Consider the following 18,069-nt stretch of genomic DNA (forward strand, 5'->3'; position numbering starts at 1 on the left):
ATCAGAAGGTCAAGTTGGCGGCCAAAGAAACCGAGATCGCTGCTCTGAAATCCGGAAACGCATCCAGGCTCAATAGAGACATCCAAGAGAAGTCAGGTGAGCTGGCGCAGAAGAATCAACTGGTTGCGAACCTGAAAGTGCAGCTTGATGATCTCCAGAAAAAGCAAAACGACCTGGTCCAGAAAGGAAGCGATGCCGCCAAGCTTCAAGCCGACATTGACTCGCTCAACAAGAAGATCAGCGAGAAGAGACAGAAGGTCACGGAACTCGAGGGCAGGGTCAACAAGCTTGATAACGAACTCGCGGAAGAGAAGGCGAGAGTGTCCAGGTGCGACAGGGAGATTACCGACCTTAAGAAGGATGTATCCGACGAGAAGGCCAGAACCACCAAGCGCGACAACGAGATCGCTGGGCTTCAGGGCAAGCTGGATGTTAAGCAAGCCTCGAAGGAGACGCTTGAGAAAGATATCAAGGATCTCAAGGAGAAGCAGGAGAAGGAGATCGCCAGTCTGACCAGTCAGATTGTTGCCAAGAATAAGGAGATTGTGGCGTACGAGCGCGATCTCAGTTCCCTCAAAGCGGACTACCAGAAGGAAACTACCAAGCTCAAGAATGAGATCACTCAGAAGGAGAAAGAGTTCGCGGCAATCAAGGAAACCAACAAGAAGCTTTATGCCGATATCAAGGAGAGCCAGGCCACGCTGACGACCTCCCAGACGAAAGTCAAGGATCTCACCCAGGAGGTCCAACAGAAGAAAGATCTGATCAAGGATCTCGAGACTCAAAACGCTAAGCTCCAGACTGACATCGAGAACAAGAAAGCCGAGATCGAAAAGATCAAGGAGGAACGGAGGGCGCTTAACAGCGAGGCAGACAAGAGCATCACCAGGATTGAAGGCCTTGAACGCAAGATCAAAGAGCTCACCGGCAACTCCGCAGAGAAGGAAGCCCAAATGAAACAATACCAGGCCGACCTCGCCAAGAAGGCCGAGACCGAAGCCCGCATCAAGCAGCTTGAGCGTGATCTCGCAACCAAGTCGGATTCGCTGGCGGAGTACGAAAAGAAGTACAAGCGGGCCAGCATGGATGCCAACAACTACCGCAGCTCGTTGGCGCACACCCAAGGCGAGGTTGCCAAGCTGGAAGATGAGATCAAAAAGCTCAATAGCGATATTCAGCATTGGGAGGATGAGACGTTCAAGAATCAAGGGGAGGCTGAGAAGGTCCAGGACCAGGTCAACAAGTTACAAGCGGAGGTCAAGGACAAGAACAAGATCCTGGCGGACCACGAGAAGGAAATCCAGACTCTTAAGGACACCGCCAAGCGGCTTTCTCAGGATCTCATGGACAAGAAGTCCGAGTTGGAGGATACCAACTCTGAACTCAAGCGTGCCAAGGACCAAGTCAGTCAACTGACGCAAGACAACAAGGACCAGTGGGTTGTGGTCGACAAGAAAGATGGCGAAATCAAGAAGCTACAGGAGGAGGTTGACGATCTGAACACCCAGATGATGGGCAAAGGAGACGAGCTGATGAAGAAGGGCGAAGACATCAAGAAGCTTCGGGAGGAAATCAAGAACTTCAAGAAGGACATCAGCGACCACGAGACTACTCTAGCAGAAACGATGGCTGAAATCGACAAGCTGTCGGCCGACAACAAGCAGCTCACCGATGAAATCAGCAGCTGCAAAGACAAGTTGAAGCAATCTCAAGCCGAGGCTGATGGCCTTAACAACGACATCAAGGATATGAAATCCACCAAAGAGAGGCTTAACAAGGATGCCAAAGCCAGGGACGCCCTGGTGGCGGAGAAGACGAAGGAGATCCAAGCCCTCAAGGACAACATCGCTAGGTTGAACCAGGATATCAGCACCAAAAACGCTACCCTGGGCGACAAGGGGGAGGTAATTGACCAGCTCAAGGACGATATCAAGAAGCTCAACGGCGATATCAAGACAGCCAACAGCACCATCGACACACTGAAGAAGGAGGTCAAGGATAAGGATGCCAGCCTGGCTCAAAAGACGAAGGACGTCGGCGCTAAAGATGCCGAGCTTGCCAAACTGAAGGCAGAAATCGCTTCCAAAGACACTGCCCTCGCCAAACAGACGGATGAAGCCAAGGCCCTTGAGAAGAACGTCCAGACACTTACCGACCAGGCCAAGGGGTTGAACCAGGACGTCGCCTCCAAAAATGCCCAGCTCGCACAAGACAAGGCCACAATCTCGAAACTCAACAAGGACATCTTCGATCTCAAGAGCGACGTGACCAAGTTGAAACAAGAGCTCAATACCAAGGACTCCAGTCTAACACAGAAGGCGGGTGAAATTGGTTCTAAAGAAGCTGGCCTTGCCAAATTGCGGGAAGAGCTCCGTGCCAAAGAGGCTGCCCTGACCAAGAAAACCGAGGAAGCCAACAGTCTTGAGAAGAACGTCAAGAAGCTGACCGACGAAGCCACGGGGCTGAAGAAAGATGTCACCAGCAAAGATACGCAACTCGCCCAGGACAAGGACGCAATCTCCAAGCTTGAGAAGGACATTGCGAAGTTGAAACAAGAGCTTAATACCAAGGACGCTAGTCTGACGCAAAAGACGGGTGAAATTGGCTCCAAGGACACTGAGCTCGCCAAACTGAGGGAGGAGCTCCGTGTTAAAGAGGCTGCCCTGGCGAAGAAGACTGCGAACATCAAGGGGTTGAATGAGAATGTTGCCGCTGAAGATACCCAGCTCGCGCAAGACAAAGCCAACATCGACAAGTTGGAGAAGGAGGTCAAGGGTCTCACAGCCGACATCGCGAAGTTGAGAGAAGATGTGGCTGCTAAGGACAAGAGCTTGGCTCAAAAGGCCGAGGCAGTCGATCACCTCAAGGCAGACATTAGCGAGCTCAACAGTGAAGTCGCGAAGCTGAAGAAGGAAGGTGCTGACAAGGACGCCGACATACTGGGCAAAGAAAAAGAACTCGTCAGCCTTCGCAAGGAAGTTCGAGAGCTTAACAACCAGGCCAAGCAGTCTGCCACAGATCTTGGCAGCAGAGATGCTCTTTTGAAAGAAAAGGAAAATAAGATCTTTGAGCTTAAACAGGAAATCCAGAAGCTCAAGGACACCGCCGAGGAGCTGGACCAGACTACCAAAACTCGGGACACTACGCTGTCGCAGAAGAACGAGGAGATGCGTAAGCTTAGGGAGCAGATCAAGCAACTGGAGGATGAAGCCAGCGGCCTGAAGAAGGAGAAGGAGACGCTTGGTCAGACGATCAATGCCAAGGACGGTTCTTTGAGCAAGAAAGAGCAGGAGATTTCTGACCTTGAGAAAGAAATCAATCGTCTCAAGAACAACGTCGATGTGCTCACAAAGGATAAGGTCGACTTGGGACAGACCATTGGCGCCAGAGATGCTTCCCTGCTGCAAGCGAACAAGAATATCGATGGCCTCAAGGGTAGCATCAAGCAACTTGAAGAGAAAGCCGCCGAGCTCACAAAGCTGGATGCTGGATTGGATCAAACCATCAGCGAGAAGGATGCTTCCCTACAGAAAGCCAACAAGGATATCACTGACCTCAAGGGAAGCGTTCAGAAACTGGAAAGCCAAGCCGCCACACTGGCAGAAGAAAAGGTTCGAATGGGCCAGACCATTGGCGCCCACGAGACCTCCTTGCTCAAAAAGAACGAGGAAATCAAGACTCTGACGGCCAATATCCAGCGATTCACGACCGAAGCCAAGAAGCTCAACGCCAGTATCGAAAAGCTTACCGAGGACATCAGCAGCCAGAACAAGACCCTTGCGCAAAAGGAGCAGACGATCCAGACCCTCGAGAAGAACATCCAAGACCTCAACGCCGAACGCACCAGACTCGAGACCAACGCCGCAGAGATGAACCAAACCACCAACGCCAAAGACGCCACCTTAACCCAAAAGAACGATGAAATCAAGAAGCTCAGCGATCAAATCAAGCAACTTACAGCCGAAGCCACCAAGCTCAAGAGCGACGCCGCCGTTCTCAACCAAAACATTCTGTCCAAGGACGCTGATCTGGCCAAAAAAATGGAAGAGATCAACGGCCTTCGAGCCGAAATGGCGGCGCTCAACAAAGCTCTTGACACCCGGGACACCACCCTCTTGCAAAACACCGACGAGATCAACAAGCTCAAGGGAGACGTCCGACGACTTACCGACGAGACCACCGCGCTCAAGAAGGACACCCAGAAGCTGAACGAGGATAGCAAGAGCTGGGAGGAGACGGTGAAGCAGCGGCAGACGGAAATCAACAAGTTGAATGATAGTATCAAGAATCTGCAGGAGGAGATTAAGCGCAAGGAGGCGCTATTGGCGACAAGGCAGGGTGAAATCAATGCGCTGAAGACCGATATCGTCGGTCTCAAGAAGGATATTGCCGAGAAGGACGCCCAGTTGAAGGAGCGCGATGGGGAACTTGGGAAGCTTAAGCGTAGCATTGCTGCCAAGGAAACTTCGTTGGAGAAACTCGAGAAGGAGAAGACTGCTCTTACGGAGAAGGTTGAGCAGCTTCAGGGAGAAGTCGGTCGCCGAAGGAAATCATTAGACCTCCGCGAGGATAAGATCCTGGAGCTTACGAAGTCCGAGATCGCAGCGCAAATCGAGTTGGATAAGCAGAAAGCTAGAAACAAAAGCCTCGAGGAGACAAACACCGGATTGCGAAATCGTGCCGCTAAGGAAGGCGATTCGCTTGACCGGTTGGGTGACGAGGTCACGGAGCTGAACAGTCAATTGTTCAAGAACAAAAATGAGCTGGCCAGCTTGCGAGAAGAGCGGGACGGTCTCCAAGCCGACATCCAAAGCCTTTCCCAAGCCCTAACCAAGGAAGGCGCCAACGTCTCCCAACGCGACGAACAAATCGCCCTCCTCACGCAAGAACTCACCACCAAACAAACCGCCCTCGACGCAAAACAAGCAGCCATCGACCACCTCGAGTCCGAACTCACCTCCTACAAATCCCAACTCGCCGAGCGCCAACAAGCCTACGACCTGCTCGCCTCCTCCAGCACCACCTCCCAAGAAGAACTCGCCCGCTCCGCCGCCGCCACGCACGCCCGCCTCTTGGCCTGCGAAGCCGAGATCGCGTCTCTCCAATCTGAGATCGGTAATCTCAACGAGGACATCTCGGCCAAGAAAACCCAGATCGCAGATAACGAAGAGCGCATCGACACGCTCCTCCGCGAGGCGGGGACTAACGAGGCGCAGCTGGCGAGAATGAAGAGGACTATTGCTGAGTTGCAAGAGGAGCAGGAGAGCCAGAAGAGGGTGTTGGATGAGTATAGGAGTCGCCTTGCACAAGCGGCGGCGTCTTCGTCGGCGTCTTCGTCTGCGTCTGATAGTGCCTCGGATACGTCGTATGACGACTGTGGTGAGCCGTTGGTTAAAAAGTTGTCGGCTGATGGGAGCCAGAAGCTGGTGAAGGTGATTGATGATTTCATGGAGATGATTCCTATGCCTGTTGGGAGCGCGAGCGCGTTGAGTCAGGAGCAGCTGGATAGGTTGTTGGCGGAGGCGAGGAGGGCGTTGCAGGAGGGAGAAGGGGGAGGAGATGGGACGACGGATGCGGAGAGGGTGGTGGTGAGGAATACGATGAAACAGCAGCTGGCTGAGCAGATGGGGAAGCAGGATAAGCTGGAACGGATGATTGATGGGTTGGAGAAGGAGTTTAATGGGAGGGTTGCTTCCTCTGAAGGATCGGCTGATGATGCGGTTGCTGCGAGGAGGACTCATAAGGAGTTGATGGACAGGTTCAGGGAGTGGTTGGCTTGGAGCCGGGGCCGGACGAGGTTGCTTGAGAGGGAACTGGATCTCGATGAGACGCGCCAGAGGCAGGTGGTGGAGAAGCAGGTGACCAAGACGCTGGTGAACTTGGAGGTTGGAAGGTTACCGGAGCGAAGAGGCGAGAAGTTGTGTTTCTGCGCTTTGTTGAAGTTCTTTGCGCCGAGTGTCGTGAGGAGGGTTACGAATCAGGGACCGACGTGTCTGGATTGCCAGAGGCCGAAGAAGGCGCAACAACTCACAACAACCTCTCAGCCTGTACTATCGTCGTTGTACCACGGCCACAACCACCAACACTTCCCCGAAGTCCAAACAGCGCTTTGCTACATCATGACGGCGCTGCTCTGGTTCGCCATGCTGGTCAGCATCCAGCCCTACCACTTCGTTACGGTGGGCGTCTCGGGCATCCTCGCCATCCTGCGGTTGCCGCAGTTCCTGCTCAGCTGGGGCAAGTACTACGGTCAAGTTGCCGTCAGACGATACCGTCACTGGGAGGAGTCCAGAACCAAGAAGAAGACAGCAGCCCCGACAACGGATATCTACACAGGCTTAAAGAGGCCAGAGCTAGGCATCCCGTCCTGGCTCACGGCCTCATCGCTCGTCGGCTTCACCGTCACCCTCCTCTTCGTAGGCATGACGCTGACATACTACGCCGTCTTGCAGGAAAGGCGGGTGTGGATGAATGCGAACAACTGGCGTAGGCCGTACTTGCGCAGCTTGATCGGGAGGGAACCGTACCCGGGATGGTCGCCTATGAAGGTTGATCATAGGTTCTGGTTTGAGCCGCCGCTGGAGTTCCTGTTGGGATTGATGAATGACTATGTGGTACACCCTCTTCTGTTTGGGAGTGATTATGGTGGTAGTACATGGAGGAATGGGACGGGGGTGTATGATGCCGATGGGACGCCGTTGATGATTAGGAGAACACAATGAGGGGGATGTTGGGGGAATATCGGGTACAACAGTTAAGGTTTGGGGGATAGAAGATGTTTTGTTTCTCTGTTCTTAAGGGGTATCTTGTGTGTTATCTGGTTATTTTTCTCATCTTTCGTCATTCTTGTTTTGTCATGTTTTGAGTACCTTACCTAGGAGTTAATGGAGTTGATGGATGCTTTGAAATACCGGCCTCACACATGAACTCCTGAAGATTGACAAAGGAGTAATCGTAGAAACTGAGACATTCTCACAAGGGTAAGATTTCGGAAGGTCCCTTGAAATGCAACCTTGCGGAACGGAGATTGAGAGTCAAGACTTCCGCCGATGAGGTTCCATGATGATGTCTCAGAAGTTGCCCGTGGAAACGACCGGAGCACCGACCGGAGCAAATTCCGCCCGCTGCAAGTGCTCAACTGCCTGCTAATTCAGGGGTTCGCGAGGCCTGGAACGACCGAAAAGTCCCCGAACCCCCCCCCCCCCCCCCCCGTTATGGCTCCATCGTCAACGGCCCCGCATACCCAAACCAGCGCTAAAGTGGACTGCAGGTCCCCATGCGGCCGAGGTCCCGTAGCCATGCGTAGCCATGATGTCACTGGCCTCCTCCAATCACATGGATTATCTCCTTTCGACGACACTACGACACCCTCACCACGGAATCCCTTCTTTTGCCCAAGAGTTGATAAGATTCCGTACAAGTAATCACGATGCCGAGGCTGCCCGGACGCGTCTGCGATCCGTTGCTGTTTTCCAAATGCTACACAGCCTCCTTGAGAATGGGTGTAAGTGACCATGATCCAATCATATGATAAGAAACCACCCTCCCATTTGAGGTTGTAATAAATCATTCCAAATTCTCGTGTCACTGCCACGAATTTCCCATCACGTTCACACCTCTTGTTTTACTCAGCTTACACATCTTGTCTTCATCTTCGGTCTGACTCTTATCATCGACTCCCTCGATATAAACCAAACACAACATCACCAATTAACACCATCCATCCAACCAGTATCCCATCGCCAGCAGCAGCAGCCTCTTATTTAGCACCACCAAACCCTCCAAATACCCCCCTTTCTCTCCCCGCGGCACCTTCAAAACCCCTCCACCTTCAAATACCAACAAAACGGCTTCGACAAAGCCCATCATCGCAACCGTCATCTTCACCCTCGCCGCCGCCTCCGTAGGAGCCGTAGTCTACTTCCGCCCGGGAATCGGACGAAAAGACATAGAAGCCGCCAACATGTCCAACAAACTGGTCCCAGCGAACCCGGACGAGGTGATGGTGATTCGGGACGTCACTCCCAACGTCGTCACTTTTTCTGTTCCGTTCCTGCGCTTTGGAAAGATCCCGATTGGTGGGAGGGGGACTTTGGGTAAGACATTATTTTCCGTCCTAACTGCCAAAACTGAAACCTACCTACCCTATCAACTTATTACCTTTCCACTTCATCCCACTACAATGTACATATGCGTAACAACCTCCCGGAACCTGTACCTAACTGACTGACACTGACACTGACATCAACCCTCTCCCAAAGTCAAACTCTCCAACAACACCCTAGCAATCTTCTCCCCCGTCTCGCTCACGCCCTCCGCCCTCTCCCGCGTCTCCTCCCTCGGCTCCGGCCAGGTGAGCTACATCATCGCCCCCGACATCGAGCACCACATCTTCGTATCCGAATGGGCGCGGGCCTTTCCCTCCGCGAAAATCATCGGACCGGAGGGTCTTCCCGAGAAACGGAGCAAAATAACCGACGACGAACGTATCGGTCACGAACCCTTTTCCGTCGTCTTCACCAAGGAAAATAAACAGACCATAAAAATCGACGAGGACTTTGATAAAGACTTTGACTACGAATACGTCCACTCGCACCCCAACAAGGAACTGGTCTTTTTCTACAAGCCGGATAAGGTTTTGATCGAGGCCGATCTCATGTTTAACCTGCCTGCGATTGAGCAATACTCTAAAGTGCCAGAGGCGGAAAAACCGCACGGGAGTTTGTTGGGCAGGATTTTCCAGGGGATGAATAACACCGAGGGAGAGGCCAAGGGGATCAAGAGGTTTTTGTGGTATGCGATTAGTCGGGGGGATCGGGCGGGGTTTAATGAGAGTGTACGGAGGATTCATGAGTGGGGGTTTGAGACGATTGTGCCGTGTCATGGGGAGACGATTGTCGGGAACGGGAAGGAGGTTTTTGAGAAGGTTTTTGAGTGGCACTTGGTTGGGCATAAATGAGTAGACGAACGGGAGGATGGATGGATACCCAGGTAGGTTGGTGATGGGAGTTGGTAAGGGGGTGTTTCTTTTTGTGTTTATCAATGTCTCGGTCTATGGACGGTATGGTCAGGGTTTGTCTCTATGCCTTATGGGAGGTTAATGATATGGATGTAATACTGGATGTTCAGGGGTATCATCACTATGTAAACAAACCTAAATACCCTAACACCGATCATGGTGCTTCTAGTTATACAAACGTCGAGAGTTAAAGACGCCATTTTGTCTATAGCTCCTCCCCGACAACACCAGCTACCGCCTCCGCAACAGCCAACAGCCTAGCATCATCCCAATACTGCCCAATGAGCTGCAATCCAGCCATGCCCGTTCCCTCCTGATCCTCAACCCTCATCGGCACACTGATAGCCGGCAACCCCGCCAAGCTCGCCGGCACAGTAAATACATCATTCATATAAGCGCTGACCGGATCCTTCTCCTCCTCGCTCAGCACCTCCTCCAACCTGGGTGCCGTCGTCGGCGCCGTAGGACACAGCAAAAAGTCCACCTCGGTAGGACCCCACTTATCCTCCAGCCCGACCGTCTCCGGCAGCTCACTGAGCTCAAAACTTTCCGGCTTATCCAGAAGAGGGTTAGGCAGCGCAAAAACGCGATTGAAATCCCGCCTTACCAGCCGCCGCACCTTCTGCGCTTTGAGGAAGTAATTATCCATGGCGGCGGACGAAAGGGTGTACGCGCCCAGGAGGATACGGCGCTTGACTTCGTCGCCGAAGCCAGCGGCGCGGGCGCGGGCGTAGAGGATTCCTTCTTCTTGTCCTTTTAATCCTTCCGAGGTGGCAGCATCGCTCTCGGTCGGAGAGGTAAACCGCGTGCCGTACCGGATGCCGTCGTACTTGGCCAGGTTGGACGAGGCCTCGGCGGGCGCGATGACGTAGTACGCCGACAGGGCGTGGCGGGTCGAGGGCAGGGAGACGGGGACGAGGCGCGCGCCGAGGGATTGCAGTTTGGCGGCGGCGGCGGACCAGGCGTGTCGGATCGAGGGCGAGAGCTCCGTGATGTTGTACTCGAGCGGGAGGCCGAACTTGAGGTTCTTGAGCGGGTATGGGTCCCGGGAGGAAAGAGGACCGCCGTGGTAGCAGTCCCGTTGGCTGGCGCATCGTCTGCGCGCTGCCGGGGAGAGGCTCGTGGGATCGAGTGGGTCGTGCTCGGCCCAGAGGCCTTTTGCCTCTCCCGATCCGAGAATAAGCTCGGCAATGGGCCGCACTTCCTTCGCCAGCAACCCTACCGTGTCGAGCGAGTTGGCGTAGGGAACCAGGCCGTAGCGCGAGAGCATCCCGTACGAGGGCTTGAATCCCACCACGCCCGTGTACGCGGCCGGCAACCGCACTGAGCCGCCCGTGTCGGTACCGAGGGCAATGTCCGCTTCGTCGGTGGCTACCGCTACGGCACTTCCGCCCGAGCTGCCACCTGCCGAGTGCTTGACTGCTTGTTGTTCCTGCTCCCACTCCTGCGCGACTGCTCCAAAGGCCGTGTGTACCGAGTGGCTACCCATGCCGAACTCATCCAAATTGGTCTTGCCAACCAAGTGCGCGCCACGCGATCGCATCTGGGTGACGATGGTAGCCTCAAAGGGGCTGCGGTAGTTGGCGAGGAAGTTGGAGCCGCATGTCGTCGTTAGAGGTGTTTCCTCTTCGGGGTTGGGAGAGACCGTGGCGATGTTGTCCTTGACGGCGAGACGGAAGTGCTGCTGTTCGAGCGCGGGTTGGTCACCTTGTTGTACTACGAACCAGAAAGGCTCTTGTTAGCGAATATATACCTCTATGCAAATAAAAGTCCACAGATATCCGGTACGGTACCTCTAGATATAAACTGATTCAGGAAGCGTCGCTGGATGGGCGACGTTTGCCTTGTCGAGCTCACATGGCGCAGACACAGGCCCCGCAGCCGCCCAGTTCTAGCTGACATGTGGTTTCTTGGTCACGACCCAGCTCGATTTGGCGCTCAATTGGGTCGGTTGCGGTGTCGGATCACCATGTTTCTGTCTTTCGCCGTGGTCGGGAATCGCGAGAGTTTCGGACGGAGCTTGGAGAGCTCAAGAGGGGAATTCCCGGGCAATATGTTGCTGGGGTAAAGCTGATAAGGGTTAGGGTTGGCTGTGGCTGTCTCTTGAAGTCGGGGGATGTGAGCTAGACATACTGGGTTTACATGAACTTAAGGTAAATGCTCGTAGGGATGGCTACCTGTTTTTCGTGAAGATGACAGAGAATGGGGAGAAATTTCTTAGCAGTCAAGAGCTAGAGCTATAAGTATTGGTGGTCCTTCTTGAGTGGTTTGTTCTCACATGGACTTTCACGTTGTCGGGAACCTCAAACGTGCCAGGAGACTTGTAAGTCAAGGAATGAAGTCTGGGTTTGTCATTACAACTATCTAGGCTTTTGTAACGGACCAAATGGTCGTGTGGGAGTAAGAACTGTTAAGAATCTAGGTTTGAATCCACCTTGAAACCTAGAAACAGGAATGTCGTGTTGGTAAGAATGTCTACCACAGTAGATAGCGAAGTTGCTGCATGATGTTGTTGAAGCGTTGCTACCCTTTGATTTTAACTCCAGAATAAATCGATGATCTTAAAGCAGTGACAGGAAACAGAATGAAAAACACCAGTGATGATTCGATCAATGACAAAAGGACTGCAACACCAGCCAGTAGTGTTTCGTGAGTTCCCTAGGTAGCAGACCAGAAGGCCACCTTCAGGTTTCTTGACCTTGTTATGGTCCCCCAATCGGTGGCCCCCCAACATATGACCACCACCACCAGGCGACATCTCCCCATCCCACTCCGCTAAACCAAGCAGAAACAGTGTTGCGGACCCATAGGACTTCGTGGGGGTATAAACCGGACATGAAGCATAGGAGATGGGTGACGGGGGTTCTCTCTGTCACAATCTCGTGACGGTTCTCCCTGACTGGTTGTTGATCCGAAGAGAGACCATCGTTATTACGCTGCGTCTGCCGCACGGGAGTGGGACCTGTTCTCCAGACCTGTAATGCCGCGAATATCGTGACGGCCAAGCAAGCGGCTGCCCACCATTTCCTCACTCGCGGATGATTCTAAAGGAAAATGTCATTAGCCAACGTGCCAATCTCAAGGAGTCACTCGTAGTCGGAGACTTACCTTGTACCATGCTGAGCATCTCTGCATGTGATATACAATTTTTCTTGTAAAAGTTAGCAAATGGATTCCATTCGTACAAGAGAGAGATAACGTACGCGGAGGTCCTGTTTATCTTGTCGAGTCGTTTGGTGATATCACCGAAAGTGGTGTAGACGGCTTGAAACTCGGCCATTGTCTCGCAGAAAGGCCTAGGAGGATGGAGAAACAAATGAAAAGAGAAGGAAGAATAGGCCAAATGAGATGGATGGGATCACTTCCTTTGAGGAGGTCTTTCGCGCTGCTCATGGGTTATTTTAGCGGAGCGGCAGAGGGAATCCGCCAGGATGTGGTCGTGGGTATTGGACTCTTATTTTGATGAGAACCAAAAATAAGCGAAGAATCAAAAGATGGTCTTTGATGGTGACGGTGAATTTGGTTTTGGAGATGGAAAGGGAATTCATCGGAGAAATTGCACGGGCAATGGCTTGTCTTATAGTTGTAAGTTCTAAAGGCTGAGTCTTGACATTACCACATCTTTTCCATAAATTGGTGGTGCATGATGCCGGACTGTGAATATCTGTACACTTCGGGCTGGAACCAACATGCATCATAATTATGCCCGTTGCTTCCGCCGTGGATGAGGCGGTCATGTTGGTGACGACCGGAGTTCAGGGGAACGCATTCGCTGGTCCGTGAGTTCAAAGCAGCCATACTGATGCACCTAGGTGGGACGGGCGGAAGGTCGCCTTTAAGACCCTGATCGATGACTCTACCATGTAGCGGAACTCTAAAGCCGTCAGTGAGTATGGGATACCGACCCTGCTGGAGTCCCGAATGGTAACGTTGACGCATGGAATGGCGGGTTATAGCCACAACTGTCGGCACCGCTCACATCTGACCTTGAACGCACATGGTGTCTAAAATGCTCCTCAAGATCCCTGCTTGAAAAGGGGTCTGCACCTTTGTTCCAAGTCTCGCATATCAAGCAGGATATCAGACCCTCGCCCGGGAAACGTACGAGTGTCGGGCATTACATCCCTACCTCCACGTGAAGAGCTTCGCTCGCGAGTCCGTTGGTGTTATTCTGGTCCGTCGATATCCATCTTCTCCTTGTCATTGCGGTCTTCCGGTGTCCTTGATCTCGATCTCGATCTCGTCCGTGAGCTTCTCCTCCTGACCGGTGATCGGGACCGGGAATAAGATCTCGACCTCGACCTGGACCTAGGCGTGCGCGATCTTGATCTTGATCTCGATCTGGACCTTGAACGTGTCCTTGACCTGACCTCTCCCTCGCTTTCGCTGCCGTTATTATTCTGCTCCTCCTCTGCTTTGCGCATTTCCTCATCCTCCTCTTCTAAGAGATCTTCGATGTTGCCCAACGGACTGACGCGCGGTTCGAGTATGTCCAGATCTTCCAGGATGTCCCTCTTCCGCATCTTCCACAGACTCGTTGCGCAAACGCGATCTTTCGTCAACAGGTCGTCGACAAAAACATCCACATACGTCAGACTGGTCCCGTTTCTCCCCTTCCTCCTCAGTTTCCGCCTGTCTTCCAGAAACGGCTCCAGCGTCTTGTACACGTCCTGGTCCTTCCTCGTCAGACGGATATAAAACAGTGCCAGCGCGCGCAGGTACTTGAACTTTTCACCGCCAAATTGTAGATACTCGTTTAGGATGTCGTCGGAGGGCGCGAGCTGCAGCAACTTGAAGGCGAGGCAGAGGAAGGGCGAGGGTTTCTGGACGGTGCCGTAGACGCCGCCGATGAAGTCGACGTGCTCGACAACGCGGTCCACAATGTCGGCTTCGTTGACACCGAAACACTGCTCCTTGTAAAAGTAACTGTCGATGATGCGTTCGCGAACCGCCTTTTCCATTATAGTGGCAGGGTTGAGGCCGTTGGGCGCGAGCGGGCCCGAGGAGCCACGCTCGTCGAGGAAGCGCCGCTCATCGGCACGGTGAAATTCGGATTTGCTCATTTTCTTGTCGTATGCAGGTATGTAGTGTGCGCAGTATGTGAAGTATTCGGTGATTGTGGCTTTGTGCTTGTGGTGTTGCGCACAGTTCGGAATTGTTTCCTACGGACAGGAAGAAAACCAAAAGTTGTTGACAGTGGAATTCGAGGTCGAGGTTCGAATGATTGGCAACGCCAAGTCTCACAAGCAACCACGGCGAGCGTTGGCGGCAGGCAATTCAACGCGCCAAGCCGCCAATCGTCATACCTTACCTTCCGAGTCCACTTCAGGTTGCCCTATTACCGGTTATCGATAAGCGATAAGCGCCCAAGGTCTGGGTGCCCCTCGTACTGTGACTGGCAGCTGAGATCTTCCAATGAAGCGACAAGCGACAGCCTCAAACGCGGAGTGCGGCGCGTGAAAGGAGGGGTTGGGAGAGACGGGGGGAGGATACGAGGATGGAGACGGGAATGTGAAAATAGTTCTTCATGCACAGGACTCAAGGTAACTTGCATGTGTACCTCTCGCTCATTCGGTGTTTTGTTGGTGATAAATCCACGTTTGTTTACATTCGGACTTTGGCTTCAAAGATTGCATCTCATAGCCTCACTGTGTGCACACTACTCGCAGCCACCAAACAGTAAATACATAAACCATGCTACTCACTTCGGCACAAGTATCAATCGCCTTCTCATCGGGCATCGGTATGCTTCTCCCACCAACGGACCTCCTCGTCCAAGTACATTCTTCCGACTGACGTGGTCACTTTGTTCGAAAACAGTATTTATCTTCACAGCAGCCCTCTTTTTAAGCGGATATGCAATCCAGCAACGAACACTGCGGGACCTCCGCGCCGCCATCAAGCCAACTCCAAGGCCGTCTCCAAAAACATATTTACCCGATCAATTCAAAAAGATGACCACCGAGTTACCTGATGGCACCATTATCCCGGTACACGACGATGGGGTTGTCATAGAGATCAAACCCACTCCGCCCAAAGAAATCCACGAAGCTTCAGCAACAAAAGAGGAGAATCAACAGAAGCCAATACCGGCACTGGAACCAGCACCAGAGTCGACGCCAGAGAAAACGAAAAATAAAAAGACATCATCAGCCAGAGCCCAAAAGTACAGAGAACAGCAGCAACTGAAGAAGCAGCAAGAGAAGCAGCAACAGGGCTTGTTGGTTCAGCAGGGACAGCAACAACAAGAGGATTACAGCACAACACCAAACCACGCGGAACAAGAAGGGACAAGCGAAAGCACCTCGATCGAAATCCCAGAGGGAATGCTCGAACACCCCGATCCAGACAAGCGCACCGAGAAAGCAGTCAGTCCGGCAGAGAGGCGAAGGTTAATCAAAGAAGAGATCAAGAGGCTGGCACAGCCTGGAGAGAGGGGATATTATCAACGGCGACTGTGGTGAGACAATAATGGTGACAAAACACCATCATGATATGATCCATGCCTAACCTCTGGCTGGCCTTGAGGATGAAATATCACGGACATGAATGGGACGTTTCTGGTATGTGTATATCCAGTCAATGATTGTTTTCTTCTCTTGACATCTTGTCGCCATTAAATCCTTGCGGATGAAACAGCCATATGTTCCTTAGCTTCCTAGTGGATATCTAAACAAAGGACAAAAAAGGAGAGCGATTACTTTTTTCCATCAAAACATCCCCCTAATGCCAAACGCCTTCCCCAGCTGCTCAACTTGGGAGAACGGAGAGATCGTTGAGCCTTGCATCGGGGAAGGATTCCCTTTCGCTGCCCGACCTTCCTGCAGTCAAGTTCAAGATTGTTGTTATACCCAGTCCCAACTCCTTGTCAATGCACCCGCTGCCATCTCCACATATTTCTTTCCATGTGGTATTCCCAATTATTCGGACATCGGAAACCTGTTCCTCGGCCGTCTGTTCGTTCCTCCCTGTTTCTTAACGACTCGTCCCGCAAACGTCGCTATGTTTCTTCGATCGTACCAAGCACTCCACCCAGTCACTGCCTTCTGTCTAACAAAGACTGCTGCGACGACCTCGCAGAGCTTTGAGAACTACTCTTAGAACTAGCCCGGTGCTTGTCCATCTGCGTCGAAGAGGATCCTATCCAGAGGTTCATATGCTCGGGTAGGAGGCCACGGCTGAGTGAAGCACCGCTCTTTTGCAACTGCGAGGAGGAAGGGATCAGGTTAGCTTGACTATCCTTTGTCTGCCCAAGTTTCCTTGTCCCACGGAGCTACCTACCATGCACATCTTGCACCGGTCACCGAACCTCATCACCACATTGTTGCAACGGATCGAACCCTGCAAGAAGTCAGGTCAACATCTGGACGCCGTGGTTGAGTTGGGGGTGGACTAACGTAATAGTTTGCGCAGTAGCATCCGTCCATCTCGTGTGTTGGCAGACGTTCAAACGTTGTATGATTCTATCAGGTGGAAAAGCAATCGAGTGATTTGAAGGGATCGCCGTTTATGATGCAAAGCCAATAACTAATAACAGAGACAGATGACCGAGTAGGGAAGACGAGGCTGTCTGATGGCGTAAACTGAAATGTCTATGATGTGGTTGAGGAAGAGCAGTACAGGGAAAAGCAGCAATAAAGATGTCTATAAGCGGAAGCTTGATCAGATCAAGAAGCAAAAAGTTCGGAGCTGGGAAGGGGACCGAGCAGACTATTATACACACTTCAGGAAGGCGAGGAGGAGGAGGAGGTGAATTGGCAAGGTCATGGTCATGGCAACGCCAACAGGGTAAGAGCCAACAACTGGTAGCAGCGCTTCCCGTCGTTTCCATACAGGATTTACTAACCCACTGTTAGGTAATTGTGTGGTAATACCATACTCAGCAGTATGTACAATGTCGACTTGCATGTACAGTAATGCACCTAGTTTCCAAGTCGAAGGGAGCTCTTTCTTCAAGGTTACGTACCGCGCAGCACGACATCGCCTCACAAACGTACATCTGCTTGATAACAAGCATCGGAGATACCACTAGCAAATGGCGTTTCATCCTTCGAAAATCGAGCCACCCTCCAGGAGATCTAGAACCCCCCACTGGCGCCCAATATGCCAGCCCACGCATCATAAACAACCACCCGAGAGACAAAGGAAAGCACGGATGAGGAAAGAATGCACCTAGAAAACAAAGGGAGGGGTAAGGGCGGGACAACCAGGATGGATAAAGTAGCAACAGCTGCTCTTTCCGTAGAGCATATGTCAAAAGTCGATAAAGAAACGGAAAGCAGGCCTCGGAAGTCTCCTGGGCAGATGCCATGTCCCATCAGCATTTTGATTCGAAACTTTGCTTCATGTTTTCCCTTCATCTCCTTCTTGGTTCTTTCCTTTTCCTAAGCCGTCATCCTTGACGCAACCGCATCATCGCCACATTCTCCATCCTCCGAGTCCTTCTCCAATTTACACCGACGGTTACCGATAGAGGGACACTTTTCGTCTCATCGTTGTCGTCGACGCCGGCGACGACGAAGGGGCCCGGAGTCAGCGGCAATGCTGCCCGAAACAATCGCTCAACCCAAAACAACAACACAACCAACGATGCGCACCATTTGTTTCCCATAAAGACCGACTCGGAGTCAGCCATAGGGCAGTGCCGCATGCGATCCGTCTTACGATAAAAAGCCCAAACTGCTCTCTCCCGATCAACCGCACAACAACTCCCGTCCAGTCCATCGTCAATGTTCGCATCATCAACACTCGTCAACGTCTCAAACCCATCCGATCAAGCAAAAGCCCTCTCGTGCTCCCCTAACTCAGCTTCATCCATCTCCTATTCCACGACGAGCTCGACCATCGCCACCCACATCGCCATCCGAAACAATCAAGAAGTTTCCACATACCGTTTCACACATGCACATGCCAAATTCCCAGAACACCAGTCGTCCATTGTTGTTAAAGTATCACAGCATCAGTCTCCGTCTTCCAGTCCTCCAGTCCTTCATCTCCTCCAGTACCCCATTATTCACGATCCCCCACATAATCCGTCATCTATCATCCTC

At 52.4% G+C, this 18,069-nt stretch overlaps 7 protein-coding genes across 7 annotated transcripts; 3 read left to right on the forward strand and 4 right to left on the reverse strand.

Moving 5' to 3' along the window:
* Positions 1-774: 774 nt before the first annotated feature.
* B0H65DRAFT_451730 (uncharacterized protein) lies at positions 775-1,014 on the reverse strand. Its single transcript, XM_062826071.1, has one exon. The coding sequence runs from the start codon at positions 1,004-1,006 to the stop codon at positions 782-784; it is 225 nt and encodes a 74-aa protein (XP_062686734.1). The 5' UTR covers positions 1,007-1,014; the 3' UTR covers positions 775-781.
* A 5,129-nt stretch (positions 1,015-6,143) lies between these two features.
* On the forward strand, positions 6,144-6,722 carry B0H65DRAFT_417278 (uncharacterized protein; the record flags this gene model as incomplete). Its single annotated transcript, XM_062824082.1, has 1 exon — positions 6,144-6,722. The coding sequence occupies one exon, from the start codon at positions 6,144-6,146 to the stop codon at positions 6,720-6,722; it is 579 nt and encodes a 192-aa protein (XP_062686735.1).
* Positions 6,723-7,306: 584 nt separating this feature from the next.
* On the forward strand, positions 7,307-9,092 carry B0H65DRAFT_45169 (uncharacterized protein). The gene is made up of 3 exons (XM_062826065.1): positions 7,307-7,504; positions 7,733-8,096; positions 8,262-9,092. The coding sequence occupies exons 1-3, from the start codon at positions 7,430-7,432 to the stop codon at positions 8,957-8,959; spliced, it is 1,137 nt and encodes a 378-aa protein (XP_062686736.1). The 5' UTR covers positions 7,307-7,429; the 3' UTR covers positions 8,960-9,092.
* On the reverse strand, positions 9,089-11,353 carry B0H65DRAFT_45216 (amidase signature domain-containing protein). The gene is made up of 3 exons (XM_062826086.1): positions 11,153-11,353; positions 10,813-11,089; positions 9,089-10,735 (listed from the first exon to the last, which is right to left on the reverse strand). The coding sequence occupies exons 2-3, from the start codon at positions 10,919-10,921 to the stop codon at positions 9,225-9,227; spliced, it is 1,620 nt and encodes a 539-aa protein (XP_062686737.1). The 5' UTR covers positions 10,922-11,089; positions 11,153-11,353; the 3' UTR covers positions 9,089-9,224.
* Positions 11,354-13,219: 1,866 nt separating this feature from the next.
* On the reverse strand, positions 13,220-14,760 carry B0H65DRAFT_438606 (PRP38 family-domain-containing protein; the record flags this gene model as incomplete). The annotated part of the gene is made up of 4 exons (XM_062825379.1): positions 13,220-13,327; positions 13,390-14,085; positions 14,331-14,354; positions 14,725-14,760. The coding sequence occupies 4 exons, from the start codon at positions 14,758-14,760 to the stop codon at positions 13,220-13,222; spliced, it is 864 nt and encodes a 287-aa protein (XP_062686738.1).
* Positions 14,761-14,973: 213 nt separating this feature from the next.
* On the forward strand, positions 14,974-15,483 carry B0H65DRAFT_413950 (uncharacterized protein; the record flags this gene model as incomplete). The annotated part of the gene is made up of 1 exon (XM_062823878.1): positions 14,974-15,483. One exon carries the CDS (start codon positions 14,974-14,976, stop codon positions 15,481-15,483), a length of 510 nt encoding a protein of 169 aa, XP_062686739.1.
* A 131-nt stretch (positions 15,484-15,614) lies between these two features.
* Positions 15,615-16,515, reverse strand: B0H65DRAFT_45296 (uncharacterized protein). Its single transcript, XM_062826128.1, has 3 exons — positions 16,417-16,515; positions 16,301-16,360; positions 15,615-16,223 (listed from the first exon to the last, which is right to left on the reverse strand). The coding sequence occupies exons 1-3, from the start codon at positions 16,444-16,446 to the stop codon at positions 16,056-16,058; spliced, it is 258 nt and encodes an 85-aa protein (XP_062686740.1). The 5' UTR covers positions 16,447-16,515; the 3' UTR covers positions 15,615-16,055.
* Positions 16,516-18,069: the final 1,554 nt, after the last annotated feature.

The sequence above is a fragment of the Neurospora tetraspora genome (genome assembly GCF_033439725.1).
Source record: "Neurospora tetraspora strain CBS 560.94 chromosome Unknown B0H65scaffold_1, whole genome shotgun sequence".
Classification (NCBI taxonomy): domain Eukaryota; kingdom Fungi; phylum Ascomycota; class Sordariomycetes; order Sordariales; family Sordariaceae; genus Neurospora; species Neurospora tetraspora.

Coding starts and splice junctions, on each gene's coding strand:
- B0H65DRAFT_451730 (XM_062826071.1), bottom strand. CDS start 1,006: ATGCGGGCTTCGGTCTCGGCCTTCTTGGCGAGGTCGGCCTGGTATTGT.
- B0H65DRAFT_45169 (XM_062826065.1), top strand. CDS start 7,430: ATGCCGAGGCTGCCCGGACGCGTCTGCGATCCGTTGCTGTTTTCCAAA. Junction 7,505..7,732: donor CAGCCTCCTTGAGAATGGGT/GTAAGTGACCAT, acceptor CCATCCAACCAG/TATCCCATCGCCAGCAGCAG. Junction 8,097..8,261: donor TGGTGGGAGGGGGACTTTGG/GTAAGACATTAT, acceptor CCTCTCCCAAAG/TCAAACTCTCCAACAACACC.
- B0H65DRAFT_45216 (XM_062826086.1), bottom strand. CDS start 10,921: ATGTCAGCTAGAACTGGGCGGCTGCGGGGCCTGTGTCTGCGCCATGTG. Junction 10,736..10,812: donor GAATCAGTTTATATCTAGAG/GTACCGTACCGG, acceptor TCTGGTTCGTAG/TACAACAAGGTGACCAACCC.
- B0H65DRAFT_45296 (XM_062826128.1), bottom strand. CDS start 16,446: ATGGACGGATGCTACTGCGCAAACTATTAC. Junction 16,361..16,416: donor GCTACTGCGCAAACTATTAC/GTTAGTCCACCC, acceptor GACTTCTTGCAG/GGTTCGATCCGTTGCAACAA. Junction 16,224..16,300: donor ACCGGTGCAAGATGTGCATG/GTAGGTAGCTCC, acceptor TCCTCCTCGCAG/TTGCAAAAGAGCGGTGCTTC.